The sequence below is a fragment of the Amphibalanus amphitrite genome, unplaced genomic scaffold (assembly GCF_019059575.1).
Source record: "Amphibalanus amphitrite isolate SeventyFive unplaced genomic scaffold, NRLGWU_Aamphi_draft 000038F_arrow, whole genome shotgun sequence".
Taxonomy (NCBI): domain Eukaryota; kingdom Metazoa; phylum Arthropoda; class Thecostraca; order Balanomorpha; family Balanidae; genus Amphibalanus; species Amphibalanus amphitrite.
In genome coordinates, this window is record NW_024881534.1 from 713,460 (window position 1) to 737,827 (window position 24,368).

General features: G+C 50.0%; 2 protein-coding genes across 7 annotated transcripts in view; one reads left to right on the forward strand and one right to left on the reverse strand.

The window, feature by feature from the left end:
• Nucleotides 1-3,397: 3,397 nt before the first annotated feature.
• Nucleotides 3,398-13,795, reverse strand: LOC122373150 (E3 ubiquitin-protein ligase RNF168-like). The gene is made up of 5 exons (XM_043350970.1): nt 13,579-13,795; nt 11,191-11,626; nt 6,070-6,305; nt 5,572-5,821; nt 3,398-4,940 (listed from the first exon to the last, which is right to left on the reverse strand). Exons 2-5 carry the CDS (start codon nt 11,525-11,527, stop codon nt 4,114-4,116), a joined length of 1,650 nt encoding a protein of 549 aa, XP_043206905.1. The 5' UTR covers nt 11,528-11,626; nt 13,579-13,795; the 3' UTR covers nt 3,398-4,113.
• Nucleotides 13,796-14,204: 409 nt separating this feature from the next.
• The window catches only part of LOC122373157 (ATP-dependent DNA/RNA helicase DHX36-like), a 57,478-nt gene continuing 47,314 nt past the window's right edge, over nt 14,205-24,368 (forward strand). Inside the window, exons 1-12 of one of the 6 annotated variants that reach the window (XM_043351016.1) lie at nt 14,205-14,236; nt 15,642-15,710; nt 15,997-16,268; nt 16,463-17,148; nt 17,543-17,724; nt 18,048-18,249; nt 18,630-18,804; nt 19,207-19,355; nt 19,601-19,717; nt 20,387-20,616; nt 21,773-21,983; nt 23,502-23,564. In XM_043351016.1, the coding sequence (XP_043206951.1) occupies nt 15,689-15,710; nt 15,997-16,268; nt 16,463-17,148; nt 17,543-17,724; nt 18,048-18,249; nt 18,630-18,804; nt 19,207-19,355; nt 19,601-19,717; nt 20,387-20,616; nt 21,773-21,983; nt 23,502-23,564 (2,309 nt within the window). In that variant the 5' untranslated portion in view covers nt 14,205-14,236; nt 15,642-15,688. Of the gene's footprint in view, nt 14,712-15,641; nt 15,711-15,996; nt 16,269-16,462; nt 17,149-17,542; nt 17,725-18,047; nt 18,250-18,629; nt 18,805-19,206; nt 19,356-19,600; nt 19,718-20,386; nt 20,617-21,772; nt 21,984-23,501; nt 23,565-24,368 lie in introns of all 6 variants that reach the window. The other 5 variants (XM_043350980.1, XM_043351010.1, XM_043351001.1 and 2 more) reach the window with 5 other exon arrangements.

A 24,368-nucleotide genomic window follows, 5' to 3' on the forward strand; every position in this document is an offset into this window, starting at 1 on the left:
AGCGGCCCCTCAGGTAAGCAGGGGCCCCTCAGGTAACTATGGGCCCCTCAGATAACCAGGGCCCCTCAGGTAACCAGGGCCCCCGTAGCCAGGGGCCCGTCAGGTAACCAGGAGTCCTTCAGATAACTAGGGACCAATCAGGTAACCAGGGCCCCCTCAGATAACCAGGGGCCCTTAGACAACCATGGGCCCCTCAGATAACCAGGGGTCACTCAGGTAACCAGGGGCCCCTCAGGTGACCAGGGGGACCCTCAGGCAACCAGGGCGCCCCTCAGGGCCCCTATGGTCCCCTTGGGTACGTTACTGCAATTAAGTGACCCAAAGGGCCCACTTGCATGTTTGATGCCAAAGGGGGAGGCCATGGCCTCTTGGCCTCCCCCCTGGATACGCCACTGGCTTTAGCATGTCTCTGTCAAAAATTATTACCAAAAAACTAATGGGGACCTTTCGTTACCTGATATGACCTCAGGGACATGAGAAGGGGTCACGGGTACGATTTTTCGATTCAGTGTGTCAGTTTCACCTGTAACACGATGTTTTGAGGATGTTTAGAACGACGTTCGTCCAAAACCGGCGCCTTTTTAATTTTCTCCCATTGACTTTTAGGCACTGGAGAGGGCACAAAACCTGAACTTTGGTCATGGATGTCTAAATTCCTAGGTATACATTTTAAAGATACTGTTACCCACTCTTTATCAATCGCTGAAGGTCTCAAGGCGATCGTTTAATAGATGTATGTAGATATGACGAGCATTTTAAGTTTTTTTTTTCCTAGGGTGAGGCCACATGACGTGCGTGTCACTTGACGTGTTCTGGTGACCTGGCCTTGAGGGACCGGGGCCTGAAATTTTCACAAAATGTGCGGAGAAGATGCATGAAAACGTTGAGCTTAAAACGGCGGAGCTACGCACGGCGGTTAAAAAAAATAATGAAAAAGCCGAAGGGGGTTGTTCAAACACCCTTCCCCGGCCCGGCGCGGCTTGCATAGATTGTATGTTAAGAACATTGCATTTGCAGTCCCGTGGCCTTGTTATGCATCGAGATGGAGGGGGGATTTTTTACTACGTTTTTCATGCAAGCGTGACATAAGTGTCCGTGATCTGACCGAAAAGGTCATGACCTGACCGGAAAGATGTTGGACATAAGTCGATCCATGTATTATCACAAGTTGATATTTACATATAAGACATATAGGTATGTATGTTTATAAGACAGTTCAGTTAGCAATAGCCGTTTTCACGACGGGCTATCCGGCGAATGTACCTAATTTGACCAAATCTGCACCTAATCTCTTTTACAGCAAATATCTTCATTTTATGAATTTATTTCAGTGTTTTAATCGATGATGCTCTCTGATAATATGACAAAGTAGGCATATAAGCAAAAGTGCAACCCTAGCTGATAGCTACTGAGAGACACACTAAACCTAATTTGACCAAATCTGCACCTAATCTGCACCAGATGTGCACCAAATGTGTACCAGATGGCTGTCGTGCAAACGGCTAATCTAGTATTTTGTATATGAACATTGAACACCAAAGTTACCGAGGTCCGGTAGCTTTTGTCAAAAATATTCCCAAACTACCGAGTGCCAGCTCGTCGACCGGTGCCACCGCCAAGTAACTTTTGTCGTAACTTTAAAGTAACTTTTTGTCGGCATCAGCAGCTCTCAATCATACAAATACTGCGATCTGAATCGTCAATCGCACCGCTAAGCGAGTGGCCTGGTTCACCCAGTCTGAAGTCGGATTCCGTCCGTGTTGTGGGGTCGAACGGACAACGGGCGCCGCCGGTGAACACGTGCGGTCCGCTCACGTGCCGCACGATCGTGCGCCCTATACGTGTCGTCGGAAATTTTTGATGTTCCGCGCGGTGCAGTGGCGAGATTTAGGTACCTGAACTTGGAAAGGTGCTTCTTCACAGACGCCGGCCGTAAAGCACAGTATTTGGGCGACGGGGTCTGGTGAAGTGGCCATGGCTGCTTGCTGAAACCTCCACTCTTCATCTTCTGTTAGTCTATTTTCACCCCAAATTTATACGTGACGTATAGGTGTAGACGTATATGTACCTAGGTATAGACTTGTACATAGACGATCAGTCATGCTCACATTCAAAGCGGCGTGAACCACGCATTTTGTATTCCGCTCTCTCCTTGCTTAGCCAGGGATGTGTGAATTGCAGCGTCATATAATTTTGAACAGCTCCGGCTTCTCCTGTGGCCACCCTCTGACACTGAGCTAGTGCAGTCATCTGAGTCGATGTTTGAGATGAACCAGTGTCTGGTAACCCAACCTGGGCAATTACATTTCGAGATAAGTCTAGCTTAGATCTGAGTAACAGGTATGCAATAATTGTGCGTTACATGCAATGCAAGACACGCTGGTGACGTGTAATCCGGTACAGCATGTTTGCCAGGCGGCACCGAAGTCACGCGTGCCTACAATCATGCTCAGTCTGAATCACTGCTCAGTCTGAATTCTATGTCGGTACTAGTTGAGCAGGACCCGGTCGCGATCGAAGAGACTCCTTATCCTCGAAAATAAACTTTTTAAACCGTTTCAATTAAACGGATAGACGAAGCTAGCCCCTGAGCAAGAAGAGCAGCCCCTCTATCCGGTCCTGAGTTTGTCAGTCGTCGGGATACCTTAGTAGTCGAAGTTAGGTGTGCCGACATAAAGTCGGTTACGGACGATACGGTCAGATGAATAAACCGACTGGCTGCGGTTAGCTAATTCCACCGACCATATAATTATGCACCCCCATCTCGTATACCGTGCACCGGAGCGACTCAATCAGTCAAGCGACCACGTCCGATGCTTAGCAGTTAGCTACAATGATTGCATTTTCCGACCCGCTTCACCTTTCATTAGCGTACCTACGCTCATTTAAATTGTGATTACCAGTGGCTCAAAGACATATTTTTGGAAAAGTTGGCTTTGTTTACATATCATCTGACCAAATAATTGTAAAAATCTTTCGTATTGATTCTTTAACATTGCAATCATGCATCTTGGTTATCGCTGCATAGGATCAAGACAGACAAGGGCGAGATAAACCGTAGGACGCTAGCATCGATTTCACCCATCTTCAATAACTGATCAATGAACATACGATCAGTTACATGTAGAAACGAAAACGCTCCAGTGGCATGAAACAGCTGCAATGGAATTAATTCAGAACGATACTGCTATAAATACAATTGCATATTTTTGGCTTGTTCGTTAATCATTTCTGAAGACGACTGAAATACTGAAATCTCAAACGTCATAAAAACGAAAGCTGCTCAATTACCAATTAACACCGTAAGCGCTGAATCATGCCCAACTGCTGAAGATCGCTCAGCCTTTATAGAAATAAACTCAAATACACCACAAAAGGGTTAATGGAAACACCAATAGGAATTCCACATATGTATTCCAATGGCAAGCCGTCCTTTTTTGGGTGACGTACCGGCTGACCTCCCGGGATAAGTTGATGCGTACCCATCGAAGATAAACATCGTCTCGTGAAAGCAATGCACATAACCAGCTTTCAAACGAATCGCCAACGCCAAAACGAATGAGAACCTTCGGTGGCAAAATCATAGTATGTACACACAGAAAAGCATCATAGGCACGACAAGAGCACAGGTTGAGTAAATTAATGCCCGGTACTCCGATGCCAACTAACAACAACTGCAAGTAGATAACCGCGACTTGGGTTGCTGTTATATTGCATTTAGTGGAATAGACACCACACCGGGAAAGCTGGCACCGAATACTCTCGAACGAGACAGACCACTAGCTCAGCTCATCTGCTAACTCTGAATCAATTGGTCTGCGAACTAAACGTGATCTCGTACTGTAACATCGGGATGGTGCGTGCGGAAACGGCACCTAAGCGGAACTTCCGATCTCACTTTGTCGGTCAGTAGCGATACAGTGCGCGACAGTTCAGTCACCAAACTCCGGGACGTCAAGTAAGGCAAGGCACACACTAAACCGTCCACGGGGCCAGACCGTCGATGTATAAGTGGCCCGTAGTCTGTCCTCACCGAGCCACGCGGCACTACCACCCCCGGCTGAGCCGTTCCTGCGGCGGTCTCAAGTCCTCCCCACACCGGGCCACGCACCACTACCACTCCGGGCTTCCACTGCGGGCCGACACTCGCGATCTGTTCAGGCTCTCCTGAATGGAGAGCTGCGCCCGGTCGCGGCGGTTGGTTTGTTTCCGCGCCGCCGCCGGCCGTTTGCGCCCGCCAGAGGCCGCCGCCGGTCGCCTTCGGTCGGTCGGCCGTCCGCTCGACCGAGTCTGGGTGCCCGAGTGTTCGCCCGCCGCCCCGCGTAAACTGTAGGCGTCTGCGCTGCCCTTACTGCGGTCCACAGGCGGCGCGGTGTTCAGCTCGCGCTGCAGCTGCTCGGCCAGCCGCCGGTCGGCCTGCTCCATCTCCAGCCGGCGCTCAGCCTCGCGCTGCTGCTCCAGCAGCTCGGCCGAGTCCAGATCAATGTCAAAGTCAGAGTCATGCTCCGCCCCCGGAGCCGGCGGCGGCGGCGGAGCCAGGACGGGCAGCTCGCGCGAGTCTCCGTCCACCTCGTCCGCAGTCGGGGGCGGACGACGTTTCGTTGGTTTCCGTTTCTGCAGTTGCTCTTCAGCCGGTCGTTTCCCCGCTGCCGTCGCCGGGACGTTCTCCCCGCTGTCCCCCGCGGCGCCGGTGTCTTCGGCGCCCTCCCGTGCGGCGCGCTGTCCTCCAGCCGTCCTGCCGGGGCCCTCGGGCCGGTCCTGGAAGCGAGCGACGGCGTGCACCACAGGCGGGGCGCCGAGCACCCCATCCGGCCGCCGCTTGGGCGGGGTGCGCGGCGCGGAGCGGATCGGCTTGAAGTGGCGCAGCTCGGCCCGGATGCTGTCGCCGCTGCCGGAGGACTGGGGGCTGCAGCGGCCGCCCGCGGCGGACGGATCGCTGTCTGCGGAGAGGAGCGGCAACAGTCAGAACTCGAGTGCGGGGAAAAACAGAATGCACAAACAACACTCCAACTGCTAATGCTAAAAGCAAAATAGGCGAAATATGCGATGATGCAATGAACAATGTGCGAGTTTTTGTCCGATCATCATACATCTTTTAGATGTTGCCGAAGCGTCATTATTCTTTTCCTCAGGTTAATAAATATCTAAAAAGTTAATTGTTTTCAAAACGGGCTTCGCTGAGGAAAACTAAATATTATAACCAAATATTTCGGCTTTATTGATCAGCCTTGTTCACTGGTTCACTTTTCAAACCAGTGAACAAGGCTGATCAATAAAGCCGAAATATTTGGTTATAATATTTAGTTTTCCTCAGCGAAGCCCGTTTTGAAAACAATTAACTTTTTAGATACATACATCTTTTGTTTAAGCTGGTGCCTGGCGAAGTAAGACTGTGCCAGAACAGACATAAGTAAAGGTAAAGCATGTGTGAAGCACAAGGCACCAACTATTTACCAATATGAACCGTCATATAATTTATAAGCTGTCCGCCCCCTCCCCCCAGAAGTCCCCAAGCTGCCATCTATTTTTCGTCTCGTCTTCCACACCACCCCACTCAAACGCGTCACTTACTCTCCTTCCCGCTGCCCGTCGGCGACGGCGTGGAATCCAGGGCCGGGGGCGGAGCGTCGTCCCCGCCGGCGGCGGCGTGGGGCCGGATGGGCGACACGGGCCGCTTGCCGCCGACTCGGGGCGTCATCTGGCCGATGTAGACGTCCATGGGGCCGCGCAGGGGCGTGCTGCTGCTGCTGGGTCGGTGCGCGCCGCCGGCGCCGGGCCGAGGCCGGTCCCCGGCGAGTGCCGGCCGGCCCGGTGACAGAAACTGACGGAGAGGAGGAAACCGACTCACTGACTGCGTATTGGCTTATATTGAGCACTTGAAAGCCTGGAATGTTACAAAATAAGCGATTCAGTAAACTCCTTATCGAACACCTCATGTGAGGGGCGAAATGGGACGCAGATGAAAAGGGGAAATAGAGACACTAGGCATAATTGTTCCGCGACAACATGCAACCCTCCATTGACACATTTTCACCCACAAGCCAAACAGCTAAGCCCCGCTCGCCTCACCACCTCATCCTGCTGCATCACTCCTCTGGCCAGCTCGGCGTCGCTGCGCTCCTGCTCCAGCCTCCTGCGCGCCTCCTCGGCGGTCTCCTGCTCCAGGCGCTCGATCAGCTCGCGACTGGCGCGCTCGGAGCGGCTGCGGATCTCGGCCTCCTCATCCCGGACGGCCTCCAGCTGCTGCTCGAACTCGCGTCGGATCTCTCCCGGAGCGCTGAGCAGCTGAGGCACCGGCTCCAGGTCTGTGGCGGTAGAACGGGAGAGGGGTGAGTTGGAGCTGAGACACCGGCTCCAGGTCTGTGGCGGTAGAACGGGATAGGGGTGAGTTGGAGGCTGGAGCTGAGCGGGGGTCGGCTAGCACCGCAAGACAGAGAAAGGAGTAAGGTGGTGCCAGAAGGGACGTCAGAGTGGGTAGATTCCGCGGCCCGGGGCCGTATCTGTTAGCACCAGAAGGTTGTCTGTTTGGGGCGGGTGTGGGTGGTGCCTGGGTGGGCGGGGGAGGGGGGGGATTTACGTACGTGGACGAACATATGTTTTCCCACATAAGGAGAGAAAGTCGAATGAGGTCTAAGAAGTGAGGAGTGTCACCCTGCCAATATTTGGGCTGTGTTAATATGTCTGGATCAAGACACTAAAGCGAGAGGGTGGGCTTTAACATCTTGAAAAAAGTCGCAGCAAGGTGGCCACAACGTAAGGTGAGGTCGTGACTCGTAGTCATATCGTGACTGATGAGCCATCTCACAGCCGAGTAGTTGGTAAACAAACTTATTTCCCACCCCACGACAGACGGGAGCAAGACAGTACGAAGGTGACCACATAAATTTCGATTGCATACGAACGCCTCGAGTGTATCACGCTGCCTATCTTCCCTATCGGACACTTAAACATGTGATAGAACGGATCGATAAGGACCCATCAACCAGGGTTCGACTGACGAGTTCTCCAAAATATTCAACTCGCTTTCCGTAAAGGGGAGCCTCCGACAATTTTTTTTCTTTTTTTCAGAAATTTTGTCCGAATGGATGAATGGGTGGCTATGGGCCCGGGTGCCCCGCTAAGCAGAGCTTGTTGCGAATGACACCACGGACCCACCACCCCACCTTGCCCGCGCCCGGTTCACCGGTGATAATTTGGATCGAAAGTTTAACGTGCCGCAGGTAGATGGCGACACGGTCCTCCCGAGTCTAGCGTGGCCCTCTCTCGCCAGTTGCCAGCTGGCTTAATATAGGAACGCGGGTCAAACGACGTGGAGCTTCCCGGCCGCGAACTCGCTGCCACCGAGTTAGGAGACGGACGCCTTATCCACTAGGCCACGGGGAGGACTAGGCCACTAGGCCAATGGAGGCATTGCCGCAAAGTTTTATCGCAGCGAACCGATCGCTCGCTGTCATGAGTCACAATCGTTATGAGTAACTCAGCCTCTAAGTGACGTCATCATATCGGTAGCATACCAGTGACGTCACTGGGATCTTGTGGACGACGTCCTGACACGTCTGCCACTGGCTTCATGCCATGACAAGCCTGCAGCAGGTAACCTCGCCGTGCGATGGAACCAGGTAACACAACGTCGCTACGCCGGTAACGTTAGTGACGTCAGAGTTGGTGACGTCACACACCGATCGATAGTCAGGTCGGAGGGGGCGGCCGACAAGATCGGGCAGGTCGAGGTCGCACGATAGAACGGCCGAGTGCACGATAGAACGGCCGAGTGCGGGCCGGACCCGGTCGTGTACTGAACAATAACTGGGGCGCAAATCTCTGAAAACTACTTTATATCGAGAAACAGTGGCGGATCTAGGATTTGAGTTTAGGGGGGGGGGGGGGCAAACATTGCGCCGCCAGGCAAGTCGGCGAGAATTTTAAACGTCCAGTCTTAGGAACAAAAAAAAAAACGAGCTACCCCTATTTTTCTCCTCGGATTTCGGGAATTATTATTATTTTTTTTATTTTTTACATTTTTGTCAGTCCGGCCAAGCCAGGGCAGCGCAAAAAAAATTGCAGCCACCCTGACTCCGGGAGATACCGGGTGTCCACGTCAAAACTGTACCCAGACTTTTCTCCACATTTTATCTTAAAAACATCACACTCACAAACAATTGCCCTCGTTTGAGAGCCAAGGCAATGGCAAAACATTTGCTATGCTTTTCAACTGTGTTCGGCACTCTGATGACCAGCGCGTGCCGTCTAGAGCAACTGCTCTATATGAGCCGCTTTGCGTCGGGCCACCGCCGGCAGACGGACCGTGGCATGTGAAATCCCACAATGCCCCGTGCACTGGGGATCCCATTGCCTAGAAAAAGTTCAGACCATGCCTCTGCACAGCAAGAAAGTATCGGTTTGGGTGGCAATGAGGCATGGAGGGGGCATTATCGGCCCCTTATTTTTCGAAGACGACAGGGGAGAGACAAACACAACACCGTAACGCTAGAACGCTACGCCTCGGAGGCACTGGAACCATTCTGGCGAGAGCTGAAGCGGAGACGCGGGATCCGTCGCCATGAAGAATGGTTTCAACTGGACGGGGCGCCGCCTCACACCGCCAAACGGTCGCTGGAATTCCTGGAGGAGCACTTTCCTGACCGCCACATTAGCTTGAAAAGCGCGGTGGAATGGGCTCCCCACTCGCCCGACCTCAGCCCTCTAGATTTCTTTTTGTGGGGCTTTCTCAAGGACTTGTGCATACGCTGGCAATCCAGGGTCGACCCAGGAGCTGAAAGACGTTATCAGCGACGAGATCCGTCGCCTTCCTTCCCACATGGTTGACCAGGCGATCACCCACCTCCAGACGGTCCATCTGCCGGCGGTGGCCCGACGCAAAGGGGCTCATATAGAGCAGTTGCTCTAGACGGCACGCGCTGGTCAGCAGAGTGCCGAGCACAGTTGAAAAGCATATTAAATGTTTTGCCATTGCCTTGGCTCTCAAACGAGGGCAATTGTTCGTGAGTGTGATGTTTTTAAGATAAAATATGGAGAAAAGTCTGGGTACACTTTTGACGTGGACACCCTGTAGTTAGAGAATTGTATTTGTATTTATACATACAACAACATCCACAAGCATCGTGGCTTTTCAGTTGAGGTGATTATGAGGTGATGCGTTAAATACTATGGCAAGGATACGGATAGGATACGGGACGTTGTGATAGGATTGTGCAGGACTGCGAGTGCAGCTGCTGCCCAGTTGGCGCTGCGCACATCTGCAGCCTGGCAAGAAGGATAAGTATGAGGATATCACCGGGGCCCTAAGAAATGAAAACTTGACAAAAGAAAAGCTGATGAGTGCATGACTTCATGGATCGTGGTCGTAGTCGAGTTTCGTAGAAGTTCACCGATTTGTAAATCTTGCTTCCGTTCCCAATGTTCTCCCATTTATCGATAGCGTCTTGGACACTGGTCTTGATCGCATGTCGCTATCTATTTATCATAGCAGGATAAATCACCAAACGTGTCTTGATACTGCACTATGCATCATCATATCTGTTGGCACACCAGATACGCTTAGCTCACCGGCGCTATGGAAGGTCCGTCCTCTACCTCCCGCATCACCTCGGCAAGACCTCGTCCGAAAGGTCCGCCCGCGCCGGTTCTCAAGGGCTTCTGTATCCGGAGACCGATAAGGGTCGCAGCAGCAGGTTCATGTGTAAATGCCCACGACCAAAGGCCACATCAGCGTACCTGCGATACTATACGCACTACGCAGTCAGGGTTGCCACGTAGTTAAACGTATTAACAGTTGTTTCCGGTAATAGAAAATGAGATCAGTCGATTAAGAATCCCAACAAGAAATAGACGAAGAACAGCGCATTTGTTTTCGGTCCTGTATTTATTGATGCAATTACAATGAACATTCCTTAACTTTGGGACTAAACTTCGCGAGCTAGCAAAATTATACAATAAGTGTTACTTTCGAGAGGAGATAAACGATGCTTCTACAGACTACATAGGATAGGACCACAGCGCAACAGCCAACGGAATCACACTGAACAGCGTTAAGTTCCCACAACATACTGAGCTTCTCCAACACCTCGCAAACCAAAAGCTCTGACTGAGCCTTTCTGTGTCTGTCCCCGTTAGATAACGGTATGGCTCATGAAAAAGCCGCGATTGGTTATCTTCTTTACGTTATTCCTCTCAGAAACCTATCTCGCACTTGTTCTCAAAGGCACGCAGTACACCGTTCTTTCTGGCGTTCTTTTGACACCCCTTTGGAAATGGCTGTATCCGCCTCTGGACATAACTAATGTAGCCACAGTGGAAATGCTAGGTACTAATGGATATTTAGACCCACCAATATTTTTTTCAGCTCCTACACCCATGCTATCTAGCAATAAAATATTATGCAAACACTTCTTATATACCCATGCAAACCCACCACTGTCCAACCGCTCACCAGTGTGGTGACCCCTGACCCCTGACCCCACTGGCGTCTGGCGGTCTGCTGTTGACGGTTTGATTACTTGGTTCAAGGTTTCAATAAATCGCGTTATTTTTTTTTTTTTTGGTAGCAGTAGCAGTAGTAGCACTGCTGATGGATGATGGACTGACATTCATGGGGCGGAGGACTTTTTATCAGCTCACAACTTAATATCACGAATATGGCAACCTTCTAGTCCTCCATTTATTTCACATTTTCTTTTCAAACACCATATTTTTAGTATTCAAGTTGTAGTTTTTTAGGGGGGGGGGGGGCAAAAAGATATGTTTGCCCGGAGGTTTTCCGTTTAGGGGGGGCAATTGCCCATTTTGCCCCAACGTAGATCCGCCACTGTCGAGAAATAGGGCAATGAACGCATCGGCCGACGTAATAAGGAACTCAATTTTTGAGGAACATGCAGCAATAAAAAACACTTTAGAGGTGATGCTTTATGCGTGATCGGTTATGCGAGGTGATGCTTTATGCATTCGGCGTGATCACTGGAAAACTTTGACAATAATAATATCCAAAAATATTTGGTTTGTCTGAGTAACCAAATGAGCATTTATGGTTGGTTGGTTGAGCATAATGCACTTCTCTATGAAAAAGGCAGATGAGGCCAAAGTAGTGCCAACGCTACCGCCAAATCAGCACAACAGTTAACCGCTGACACCAGCCAATGCCGCGAGCCGGCTCACCGTTCTGTTTGTACTCACCTTCCTCGGAGAAGTCTGCCTCGCGTCCCTCCAGTCTCGCCTGAACCTTGTCGGGAAACGTGGTCTTCAGCCGGGCCCACAGCGCCTCGTCTACCAGTGTGCCGGCGCGGCGCGCTCTGCGCAGCCACACTGAAATGCGTGTGCGGCAGAGGGGGCACGACATGGCCGACTGTTCGACAGTCGAGTCGAAACAGGGCCTGCAGAGGGTGTGGCGGCACGGCATTGTCACCGGCTCGAGTAGCACGCTCAGGCAGACGGGACAGGTAGCGGCGGCGGTCGTCAGGGGCTCCTCGGCTGCCGCTGGCGCCGCCACCGCCCCGCGACGGCGGCGGCTCATCTTGGCACCGAGACTCGGCGGCGATCGAGGACTCACGGCTCGGCCGGCGAATGACGGCCCTCGCCAGGCGGCGACCGGCTACTCAGCGCCGTTCACGGACTGGAATGATGACACAAGGTGTCAAAAAATTGCACAAGACCAATAACCAATGCAAGAAGATATTGGGAATTGGTCATTTGGGTCATGGCATGACCCAAAGAACAAGACCCAAAGCCATACAAAGTCCAAACATACCTCTGAATGAAACCTTAACCCTATTCCTGGCGGGGGGGCCTCAGGAGCCCCCCCCCCCTGAGGTTTTTTGGTTATTTCTCCCAAACGCGTTGAGCTAGGAAGCTCAAATTTTCTGACTTTTCCTAAAAGGCTTCTACGCAACATGTCTGAAAATTTTGAATTGATCTGACCTCAGGTCAGGTCACCAGAGGCGGTTTGGTGACCCTACCTCAGAAAAGTTTGCAATCACGCTAGAGCTAGAGTTTTTGACCGATCAATTTCTTCTCTTCAGGGTTTAGTTAGGGTACCAGTATGTGCAATTTGTATATCTCGGAATTTTGATATCGGTGACCTAAGGTCAGGTCAATTTCGCGACCTCCCCATTATAAGTCAATGGGGGAAAAATCAACTCCCTGTTTTTACCACTAAAACGGGTCGGAATGGCCCCATATACCATACATGACTTCATATACGATCAACCTTCACTACCTTGAGGTCTGTTTTGCTGTTGGGCAGTTGTGAGGTCATGTGACGTCATCAAAGGTCACCAAAGGTTTTTGGCCAATAACTCCGTACAGGAACAAGATACAGACGCGTGGATGGTCTCATTGTGTTCAGCTCGTCAAGACGCATCGAATGATATACATGATGACCTCGAGGTCACGTGACCTGAGGTCAACCTTTGACCTTGACCTTTCGAGGTCAACATATATATCATTCGATGCGGATTGACGAGAGGATCACGATGATGCCCTTAGTTTGTTCCTATCTTGACTAATTCGAAAGTTATTCGAGAAAAACTCTCTCCATATCTAGCGCCGCCATTTTGACTTTTTCGACCCCTGTGACGTCATCTTTGACCTGACCTGAAAATGACCTTAGTAAAAATTGTAGATCTTGGCCGTGCGTATCCGATGCTGTTTACCGCTTGTCGCTATCTTGCTTCGTTCTCGAGATCTCAGGGGGGGGGCCGAATCGGCCCCCCCCGCCAGTTTCTTGTCCCGGCGGAGCCCGCCAGGAATAGGGTTAAACTTGAAATTTTCAGTCATATTTTCAAATAGATAGAAAATCAGCTATACAAAAATAAGACTGTAGCTCATAAGTCATATGTGTAATACAGTGCAGCTGTTATTTTAGTGCTGGGAATGATAAAACTATCTCAAGCAAGAATCATGACTCCATGTACTCCTTGTGAGGTCTGATGCTTCACCTTTATAATTTATATTGCTGTGACATTACTAAGGTCATAGCACTTTTTCGTCAATTACTATCCAATTGAGCTAGCGAGTCGGGAAAACCAACATTAGCCCCGGATTCTGGGTCTCACAGACAACAAAGATTCTGTGATGTCCAGCCAATGCCATTCAAGGTTGAGGTCAGTGGGGGGCCTGCAGTTAACTAACGGGATTGGCCAGACGATGTAGAATGGTTATAACCATATGGTTATAACCATAATTGTATATAACCATTTAACGTGCCTGAGGCTGAGCTAGGTGAATATGATGCCAAAATCACAGCTCAGTGGCCATTTTTGTTACATTTTACCAAAAACTAAACCTGTACCTTGGGGAACTTGACCTGATTTTAGAAGTCACTGGTTGGCCTATCGCGGAAAGCATTTGGTTTTGATGGTAAGAATTTTTGGAATCAAAAATGAAAATGTTTTCATTTTGTAACAAATCAACAGGAGATTGACAACTTGTTAGGTTGTTAAGAACGCATAAAACAACCTAACAAGACTTTCTCGGAAACCTAGTTTCACTGCAATGGTGATTTTTAAGACCTTTGCCTATCAAACCACACATTTTCTATAAAGGGGCACAATCTTGATTACTCACAAAGTTGCAATGTCCTGCGTCGCAACCTGTCGCTGTCAAATGGCAACCCTTCGTGTGACGTCTGCTATATCAATGCCTTACTATCTGCCTATATTATCAAGGCCGTATATACTACATATAAGGTGTTGACTATCCCAGCTTGAACTATCTCAATCTGTATCTGTAATCTGCATCCATCTAATGAATAACCAGTTATAAACAAATTTCCAAGCATCATGTGTTCAATCAGGTATTTTCTTCCTCTCATATATTCAGGTTGCTAGGCAACAAGCGGCTTTAATTCCACTTTTGGGTGGGATGACGTCACTTCTCATCTCGATTGTACGTGCTACGAACAGAATCACTATTTCACGTCTACTATTTTGGCGCGCATTTTCTATTTTAGTGATGAAGGGCGCAACCAAGGTGCAACTTGTTTCTTGGGCCAGTGTTGAATTTAATTTTTTCGTAAGATTAATATTCTTTTACTATCAATAATACCATTTAAGTCCCGTTGTAAAGTTGAGGTGCAAAATTAAATCTCATTCTCGTAAAATAGCTTCTCTAAAATTGTGCCTCATTTGTGGCGCATTAGTTGCAAAACAGCTTTTCATGAAAAAAATCCCTAATCCCTGCGTATTTTCTACGCGTCCTATTCCAACAACAACCTAATCCCTGCGTAGAGTGGCGTAGATATACGGCCTTGGGCGTAGAGGTAGACGGTAGAGCCAGCGTAGAGTATCTTGGCGTAGAGCTCAAGATTCTTACAGATAGAGTTAGCGTGCATCTTGGCGTGCATAGCGTGCATAGCTGCATAGACTATAGAGTTCATTCATTCATGGTGTGTGTTGAAAGGTTCAGCATTTCCGGAAATTTGGAAGATTTGGGCATTATGTTACCTGATACCTGATAACTGATATTTGGGGATCATGCTGCTATCACATGTCAAATTGGGCTTCCATGTAGATCAAGATATAGGTAAACAAACTCCTATCTTGGATCTCCAACACTGCCCCAAAGTGTGGGTCATCAGCTCATGAAATACTCATGATAGCAGCATGGTAGCAGCGCAATGTTGGAATTGTGAATTTTGGTCCTGGTCCCGGATAATTAAATCTGTCTGAGAACCATCCAGCTTTTAGAACACTCAACAGGTAAATCACATGTTTGGCCTACTAAATGTGACAGTTGATAAAATGTGTTCTCTCAATGCTATAACGGCATGTTTTAGGCGTAATAAAAGCAGTTTTTTATCACACAGGCTGGAAATTTAAGAGATTTCAGGTGCTGGAGTATACATTTGTAATGGAGAACAAAACCGTTTAGACCCGACTGGCCACTGGGACCAACAAAGGGCCTTATTTCCAACATTGTAGCAGCGTCCAGTGAAATATTGCCCTGCTATATCAATTTATCAATACCTTAGGTCTGTTCGCCCCCCGTTTATTTATCAGCAGGCTGCGAGCATGCTGCTACTTCTTCGCTCCTCATTGGTTGAATTCAAGTGGTCTATTCGTTAGATCATTGAGAGGCCAAGAAGCGCCAGCAATAACTTCCTTGTATGGGGAAAAACCAACAGCACACTGATATAAAAACAGTGACCGAACAGGGCCCTTGTTGGCTACACATGTTGCAGTTGAATTGGAAACATGATGCAGTACAACCACAGAGTACAGATTAGGCTGCTGACCAGATATAGACAAAGCAAGTAATTCAAGAACTGATAATAAACATCTCCTCATGAGCTATTGTTTGGTGCCTTGTGTTTTATTCTTACAATTGTTTTAGGAAACAGAATATGTCATTGCATTTGCTGGGTCTTGGGCACAATGCCCAATGGCTGTGCCCAGGACCCAGGAGGCCAGAAAATTAGAGAGGCTGTTATAACCATTGACTAAAATGATACCCACAGTAACTGGCAACTGCTGGATGGAGAGTGTCTTGTTCAGGGAAGGGAGCTTCTTCTAGATATGTGACCTTACCTTCTGCCTTCAGGCTTGATCTGAATAGGTCAGGGTCCATGGTTTTATGCCTCATGACTTTAGCTGAGTTTGGAGTGCTACAAGCTCTCTCCTTTATTCCAGGCAATACTGAGAACTGCCAACTAATTGAAGAAGCTCTGTGGTGATCCATGGAGAGACCTTGGGGCAGAGGTAATTACTGTATACAGTCTGACTGCCCTGACTCAGACTGTATAACAACATATGAGGGAATCATAATCATCATGCATCACTTCTTTACATTGTTTTGAAATCAAATAGGTGACTATTTACATGATATGCAGATTTCGCTGTTTTTTAGTCACAGACAAAGTAAGTAACACCTAGATAGGGGTAATCTGTTCAAATAAATACATTTTCCTTGCACTTAAGATTGCATTCTGTCACCCAGCCTTCAGTCTGCCACCTTAAACCCTTTCTATTACCTTCTTTACCCCAGGAGGCTGGAGAGGCCACGGTAGTGGCGGCGGCTGGCGGGGCGGCCCACCTTTCGGTGGCGGACGAGGCGGTCCACCTTTCGGCGGCTGGCGAGGCGGCCCTCCGCGCGGCGGGCGGCCGTACCCCGGTCCTTCTGGTTCTCCGGATGGTGCCGCCCAGGAGGACAGTGACCGTCCTCCCCCCGGGCTGCGGGGGCGGGCGCTGGGCCTCTGGTACCGGGACCGCTCCCTGAGGGCCGGCGGCGGTCGCGGCGGAGGGCGCAAATATCGACATGTGAGCTCAAAGTGTTTTGTGCTTTTTATGCCTGATATTTCTGTTGATTATTATTCAGTGTTTCTGCTCCTTCGTTTAGTCACTGTCAGTGTCCTGTTTTCCTGTTATGACCTCGACATGCATTGTTTGCCGTTGTACCCGTTGGATTTCGAATGTGACCTCTATCCATGACTTTTCTCTCTGTTTCTATGCAGTGCCAAACGCTGAGCTCGGACCCGGAGCGAGAGACGCGCATTCGGTCTGTACTGGAGCGGTCCGGCCGACGGCCGCCGTCACCGCCCCCCGCGACCGCGCGCCCGGCCGAACCGGCCCCGTCGGCCGTGACGGTGTCGACGCCATCGTCAGCTCCATCTGCAAAGGAGGAGAATGCTGCTGGGACACTGCCGACGTTTTTGGATGTGTACGGGGAGGATTACGAGGCGGACCCGCGGCTCACCGAGATCCCAGATGATGACGATAAGACGGAGAGCGAGGCGAAGATGGGCTCAATGACTGATCTGTCGTCGGCAGGCAATACGTTGTCTGCCGACAAAGAGGCAGCTACGGCGGCCACGGTCAAACAAGAAGAGCAAATGGATACGGATGACATAAAAATAAAACAAGAAATGGCAGAAGACGCCACAAAGGGTGAAGGTATTGGAAACGGCTTGAAGAAGTCGGAATCTTTCACCGGTTCTGTGAAGTGTGAAAGTTTGACAGCTGACGGTAGCCGAGAGAGGGAGGCGGCCGACGACTTACCGGCGCCCGAAGTCGATGACGTGGTGAGCAAGCTGGACCCGTCGCTGGCGGACAAGTACCGCCATCTGGCCGACTCCCGGTTCAAACAGGAGTTCCTGGCCAATCTGATCGGGAACCAGGACCGCGACTGGGACAACCTCAGGTGGGAACGGGTGCAGGATAGGCATGTGGTTGGAGTCATGGTCTAGGCGATGAGAATGTGAACTCTCAGTCGAAAAAAATGTGGCCTTTTATGTAAAAGATTACATACCGAATGTATTGCCTATGTTATGCCATCGAGATTGTCACCATTGCTCAGATTTCAGAAGATGCTCATTCATGACCTTCTTAATAGCTGAAGTGATGTTGTAATGCATACTTTGGCGCTTGATTTTGTGAATCACTTTCCACTACACATTTTTGTTCATTTATGCTTATGATCTATTCTGTTATCTTGGCTCACTACAGCTTTCAGTATCAACGATTTATTGCGTAACTACCATTCATAAACATCGCTTACTCTCTTCAGCTCACCCCCACCCCCTCCCTCTTCCCAGCTACGACCCGCAGCGGGACGGGTTACAGCGGGTGTCTGCCATTGACGCCGAGCTGCTGGAGCAGAGCGGCCGGCCCGGGCCGCTGGACGAGTTCCGTCACAGTCTGCCGGCCCATCAGCAGCGCGCTCAGATCCTGGAGCTGGTGCGCCACCACCAGGTGGTGGTCATCAGCGGCGAGACTGGTAAGACTGGGGATGGGAGGCAGAGAGTTGTGGGTGATATATCGTTGAAGGGGGGGGGGGGGGGTGAAAATGGGCGCAAAGCGGCTTCGTTGTAGACGCGTCGGAAAACTATTACCTTCAAACAGGCAAACAATGTGAACGTTATCTAATATGCAGTGCTTAAACCGACCACCTTTCGTAAGAGAGAGCGTGATATCATTTTAGTTGGGAACATTTTATAGCGGCCTGGGTTTAGCTCTGTAAATATCTATAGGACTTGCAGAGTTAAGCATCTCTCGCCCGACGTACGATACTGGTATAACACTCGTTCGCTTTTCCTGCAGGCTGTGGTAAGACCACCCAGGTGGTTCAGTACCTGCTGGAGGAGGCGGCCGCCGCCGGACGCGGCTCGCTCTGTCACGTGGTCTGCACACAGCCCCGCCGGATATCCGCAGTCACAGTGGCCGAGCGGGTGGCCAGGGAGCGGGGCGCGACCGTCAGCTCCACAGGCGGCGGCCAGGTCGGATACGCCATCCGACTGGACCAGTAAGTGTCGCGCCCGTGAATGTGTTGGATTTTAGGATTTATAGAATCTGTGGGCAGAAGCCTGGTGAAACAAATAGGGTTACAGCAGGCAAAACGTACTATTAGGTAGTTGAGGGAAGGCGTAAACATTTGACCCGCAGGTTTACGCGACAATAGATGTTGTTCAGAGTTCCTTACATTGAGTTCATGGGGGGGGGGGGAGGGGCACGTGAACATGGAATTCTTAAACGCATCACACCTGTCAGTGTGCTCAAAAGTGGCAAAAGAGCTCTTCCCCGAGTCCCCGACTCGCATGCGGTTAAACGTCTCAATATCCAGATTATTAATCTCACCGAGTGTCCGTGACGACCTTCACAGCTCTCCCCGTCTGCCTCCCTCAGCCGCCAGCCGCGCCCGCAGGGCTCCATCCTGTTCTGTACCACCGGAGTGCTGCTGCAGCGGATGCAGACGGAGCCCACGCTGGCGCGCGTCTCCCACCTAGTTATAGACGAGGTGCACGAGCGGGACACCCTGAGCGACTTCCTGGTCACCATCGTCAAAGGCATCCTGCCGACGGTCAGTAGCGAGGGGGGGGGGGGGAGAGGGGACTCCCAGTGTGTGTGAGACGGGATGCTGGGAGTCCTGCGGGGATAGGGAGCGCTGGCGGATGGGCTCCATGAACGGTGTTTGCAGTGTGGTTGGCGTATGACTGAGCAGAACAGGGGTTTTAGCTTCAAGTTTATTATGCATTTGAATATAACGTCTAGTTTATAACGACGTTAGGTTATGATTTTTAGTCATAATTTCATTGAAAAAAGTGATTTATAAAGTTATGGGTATCTTTATAGCCCGGGCTGCATAATTTGCACTACATAATTAACTTCTCCCCCCCCGAAACCGAAATACATCATTCATTCATTCATTCATTCATTCATTCATTCATTCATTCATCCCCCCCCCCCCCCCCCGCCTGCACAGCGGCCGGACTTGAAGCTGATCCTGATGAGTGCCACCATCAACTCGGCCGAGTTCTCCGCCTATTTCAACAACTGTCCGATGGCGCACATCCCCGGCAGGGCGTTCCCGGTGGAGGCCTTCTACCTGGAGGACGTGCTACAGATGACCGGGTACGTAACGCACGCGCTCGGGTGGATGGAGGAGGGGAGAGTTCTGCCTGGATGGGGGAGGGATTGTGCAGATGGCTGATGCTGTAGTTTGATTGAGGGGTATGGCATGCTGGTGTTATTATTGGAAACTTATGTGTTTTAGGGCGATTTTTGATGATGAAGATCGTTCAACCTATTATGATCACGGACCATTGGATATGTTCTCGTTCACATCTAACCCTGGTGGTTGGTGGTTTATACTTCAGGTTCCAGTTTTTCCCGGGAGGTGGCTCTCAGGGCGGCGGCCGGCCACGCTGGAGTCAGCGCCAGGAGAACGCCGAGAGGACGGCGGAGTTCCGTCAGCTGATTGATCCCTACGTCAGGTGGGTTGTTCTGACATCGCTGTCGTGTTGATGTGGTTATACGGTCCCTCAACAATCTACACTGTTGATGAGGCATTTGGTTTCTTGCAGGTGGTATCAGTGACTTGTAGTCGCCGGTCTGTGTCATGATCCTCACGGTCACCCGTTCCGTCGTTTCCATCCTCAGTTTCCATCCACGCCGCAACTCCTGATCCGGGCTGGACAGGCACCTTTATCTCATGCGGGCTGCTCCCTTGGAGCGGAACGCTGCTCCCGAGAGAGCAGCGTGCCGCTATCGTAGCCGGGACCCCGTAGCCGGGTGCAGTGAGTGCTTGAGGGCTGGGCGGCCTGTCCATTCGGACGGGCTCAGCCCGGGCAATTCACTAGGAGTAGGGTGCCTGCCCAGACCATTATCTCCCCCTAATTTCTATCATCCTCCCGGCTCTGCAATGGTGTCATTGGACCGAAAGGGCCTAACCCAACGAAAACAAGATGCTAACGTGGAGCTGTTTTCGCGCTCCGGATGTTGACATGATCCATACCTATCTATTTGTGTCTCTCAATAATAGTATGCAACCTTTTGATGTCTACATATATTGTGAGACGGATAGATTGCATTGTTAACCCTCTCATCGCCCAACACCATGCCTCTGACCCTCCCTGACCTGCCGCCGCCCCTCCCGTTCGCAGTCAGCTGGCCAGCGCGCCGCCGGCGGCTCGGCCGTACTCTGATCAGGTGCTTCGCTCGCTATCCGTACCCGAGTCGGAGCAGTTCGAGCCCGACCTGTTTGTCGCCACCGTGCGCCACGTCTGTCTCCGCGAACAGCCGCAGGAGGGCGCCGTGCTCGTCTTCCTCAGCGGCTGGGATGAGATCGGCAAGGTGCACAAGGCCATCAAAGAGGATCCCGTGCTGGGGGATGGTGAGTCGGGGTGAGAGTTGGTAGATCGGGAGTTAGAGTCGGTGAGTTGGAAGTTAGAGTCGGTGAGTCACGGTGTTTTGAGTCGGACGGTTTCTAAGTCAGTCCGGTCGGATGTCGGTCATTAACAGTTTCTTTATAGGAACTGCTGCTCAATTAGTACACAATCGCCTGTAACTCTATATGTGTCGGTAATTTGTAACGCTATCTTACACACCCGCCTCCACATGCCTCTGGTGACGTCACGTGACGTCACCGCCGCTACCGGTCACGTTTCCGAGGCGTGACCTCCGCGGCTCGGTGTCAATTTTTTAATGGTCACGGCGGCGATACCCACCGCTTTTCGCTTCATTACACTGCCATACCGATACCCACCGCTTCATTGCCCTGCCAATTTGGAGTCGTGTGTTCCGGTTCGGTAAAACCCGTGCTCGCAGCTTTGTGCTCGTGTGGATCAGTGTAGGGGGAGGGGGGAAGGGTTCTAGAGGAACCTGATCCGGCCCGGGCGGACCGCCCACACACGTGTACCGGTAAATGAGTCAATTTGCGCTAATTGCTGTGCGATGATTGCAGTCACCCCACTAATGATTATTAAAGTCAATGGGGAGATATATGGTTGCATCCGAAATAGATCCTGATGATATCGATACGTGACCATGCTGTCGGGTACCAGTTTCAATCTAAAGTTAATGCGGTAGATACGCATACTTTGATGATATTCGTTAGATCCTAAATCACTGGAGATGGTAATTTGAGAGCCGATTTGCGTCATTCGGCTGTGAAATGGACCATTCGATAGGATGGAAATGTGATTAGGCCGCGCTCTGCGTCTGGCCATGAAAGAACTTGCGCAGTTTGATCTCTGCTTGAGCCTTGAAGCTTTGATGTTTTGCGAGCGTATTCGCATGCGTCAGTTGATTCAGAGCAGCGCATTGAATGTACAGACGGTGGCCGAAAATCGGACTGAGGTTACAGCTCCGGCGTTTGACTGTTGCCAATAGTTTGCAACCACCAAGGAACGTTTGCGCGTTGTTCGTCTGCTTCCAACTTGCCTATCGTCTAGCTGTTGGTTACCTAGTTGATTTTGATATTTGATTCAAAAACAATTTATAGTTTATTGTAACTCCACCTCCCGCGCTCCTTTTTCCTCATTCGACAGGCAGCCGGTACCTGATCCTGCCGCTGCACTCGATGATGCCGACCATCGAGCAGCGCGAGGTGTTTGAGCGGCCGCCGCCCGGCCAGAGGAAGATCATCATCGCCACCAACATCGCCGAGACCTCAATCACCATCGACGACGTCGTCTTCGTCGTCGACGGCGGCAAGGTCAAGATGAAGAACGTCGACAAAAATCGCAACGTCGGATGCATGTGAGCGGTTTGCTTCTTTGCGGATCTCGGATGAGCGATGACGCTTCAGATAATGGCCTGCGCCCTGCGGGATAAAGGTTTCGGGAATATCCAGCTAGTGAAATAATTTTTTTTTTAGCTCCATCTGACTTCGACTAGTACAGGGTGTCCCAAAAGTAAGGTTATGATTACAAATTGAAATATCTCGAGAAGTAAGAATCCGAATAACTTCAAGTTTTAGGACGTGTAAGGTACATTTATAAAATTATTTGCTGGCATACTTATTTCATTTCTAATGATAACTACACTGAGCAGTAAGCAGAAAACTAAAGTGATCGAATTTCAACTCTAAGAGAGGGTCCGTCATTGGAACATGCAGCGTAAATACCGCTGACTTTTCGGCCCTAAGAAGACCCTATCAGGTCGCTCTATCTCTGAAGTCGTTCATAGCTTCGTTGCAACCGGTAAAACGCCAGAAAAAAATGTAATAGGTATGCGCACAGGGCATGTATACTTGGCCCCTTGTCCTTCGAGGTCCTGAAGACGACAACGGGAATCCGGTAACGAAAAACCAAGAAAAGTGGCTGATGGTCCTCCAGTGGTTCTTCCGCTCGCCGCAGCGCAGCTATGTCGACACCATCAACCAGCAGTGGTTTCAGCAGGACGGAGACCATGTTTGCACCGTCCTTGAAGACTATGCATTGTCTCCCAGAGTGGATCAGAAATCGGATAATTTTCAGAGGGTACCGCCATCGTATGGCCTTTGCCATCACCTGACTTGACACCTCAATATTTTTATTCTTTGGGTACACATCGGAAAGGTTGTCTTTGAGAACAACCCAGCGAGCTAGGAAGAGCTAAATGATGAGCCATCCGAGGAAACATAAGCTGTATCGCATCAAAGAATCGCTCCAGAATGGCGGAGGAATTCAAAGGCAGTCTATTCATGCACGCGACCCGAAATGGTAGCCATGCGGAAAAGCCGTAAATGTGGGGCTACGAACCAATACCTTGGCTCATATCTATATCACAATATAATTTTACAAAATGTCCTTTCACATGATATCTTTTTTGTTTCTATCCATCGTATACTTTCAGAGATGTGACCAAAGCAAATGATGACGCTACTTTTGGGACACCCTGTAGTTGGTTGTGTGCGTTACTGAGATACTGTTACCTTTGTTGCCTTGAGAAACGATTCGATCCTTTTGTCGTTCTCGGTCTGGGTTTGCTGGTAATATGCCGTTTTTTCGTGACGCTGAATATGTGATTGGCTTGAATGGCGCTTCAAAGTACAAAGGATATGGAAAATCACCGCATTATTTTTGTCCCACTTCAATGCCGAGGACATCATGCGTTCTGAAAATCGTACATGCTCAGCTAAAACGAAGGTTGGACAACAATGCGTGACAGCTATCTTATGTTTCCGATCACAATGAACGGGTCAACTTCGATTTTTCAAACTATGCATTTGGATTTGTGGTAGTCGCAATTGGAACGGCTATTTGCTAAACTAATGAGCGTCCTATCCTTCCTCAGGACACTGAAGCCCGAATGGGTGAGCAAGGCCAACTCGAGGCAGCGGCGTGGACGTGCAGGGAGGTAAGCAGCGACGTTAACAAAACGTGCAATCCTTCAGTTCTTAGGATATTAGATCGGTGGCAAGCGAGCTTACCTGTTCACAAGTTTCCGTAGATGTGTGAATGCTGAATCACATGCACGCTTACAAGGAGAACATAGCACGTGTTATGTTCCTTGCGGTTTGCATGCCTCAATCAAAGCCACATCACATTTCATAAGGCACTTGGTTCGTATTTCAAATACTGGGAGGTGACAGGGACCGCCTCCAGGGCACAGCTGATGCGGTTCTTCCGATAGAGATATGTCGCCACCTGAGTGTTTTTTTTTTAGTACCATTGTACATTTTGTGTGTCTTTTACTATGATGATTTTTGTGACTTAGGTACTCTCATATTGCTTGTATTGACTGGGCCGTAATAGCCACCTGTGGATCAGCCCTAATAAACGAATTACGAATTACGAATTACGAATTACGAAAGCACTTCTGGGATTTTCGTGTAGCTGTCGGAATTAATTTCCTTCTCGTTGTTTGTTTTTGCTTATGAAACTTAATATTGTTGTAAATTGAGGCTAGAGTGTAGGTGTAACGTGGTTTTGCTGCAAGCGTTGCATAAATTACAATTTACAATTACAATTACAATTACAATTACTTCATGCCGTAATTGCAACACATGCCGATCTATCAACATTTTTGCGAACAGTACCTACTGCTTATTAGTATGCTAAACAAATGTATTTTTCCAGCATCGCGATCTGATGCATTGTGCTGATAACTTTCTGCAATGTGTCACACTCTGGTAAACAGCGAGCGATAAGCCTGTACGCT

Excerpts from the sequence above, each read along its gene's own strand:
- LOC122373150 (XM_043350970.1), bottom strand. The coding sequence starts at position 11,527 with ATGAGCCGCCGCCGTCGCGGGGCGGTGGCGGCGCCAGCGGCAGCCGAG. Across the intron at positions 5,822-6,069 it reads TGATGCAGCAGGATGAGGTG|TTTCTGTCACCGGGCCGGCC; the intron begins GTGAGGCGAGCG and ends CCTCTCCGTCAG. Across the intron at positions 4,941-5,571 it reads GACGGGCAGCGGGAAGGAGA|ACAGCGATCCGTCCGCCGCG; the intron begins GTAAGTGACGCG and ends TCCTCTCCGCAG.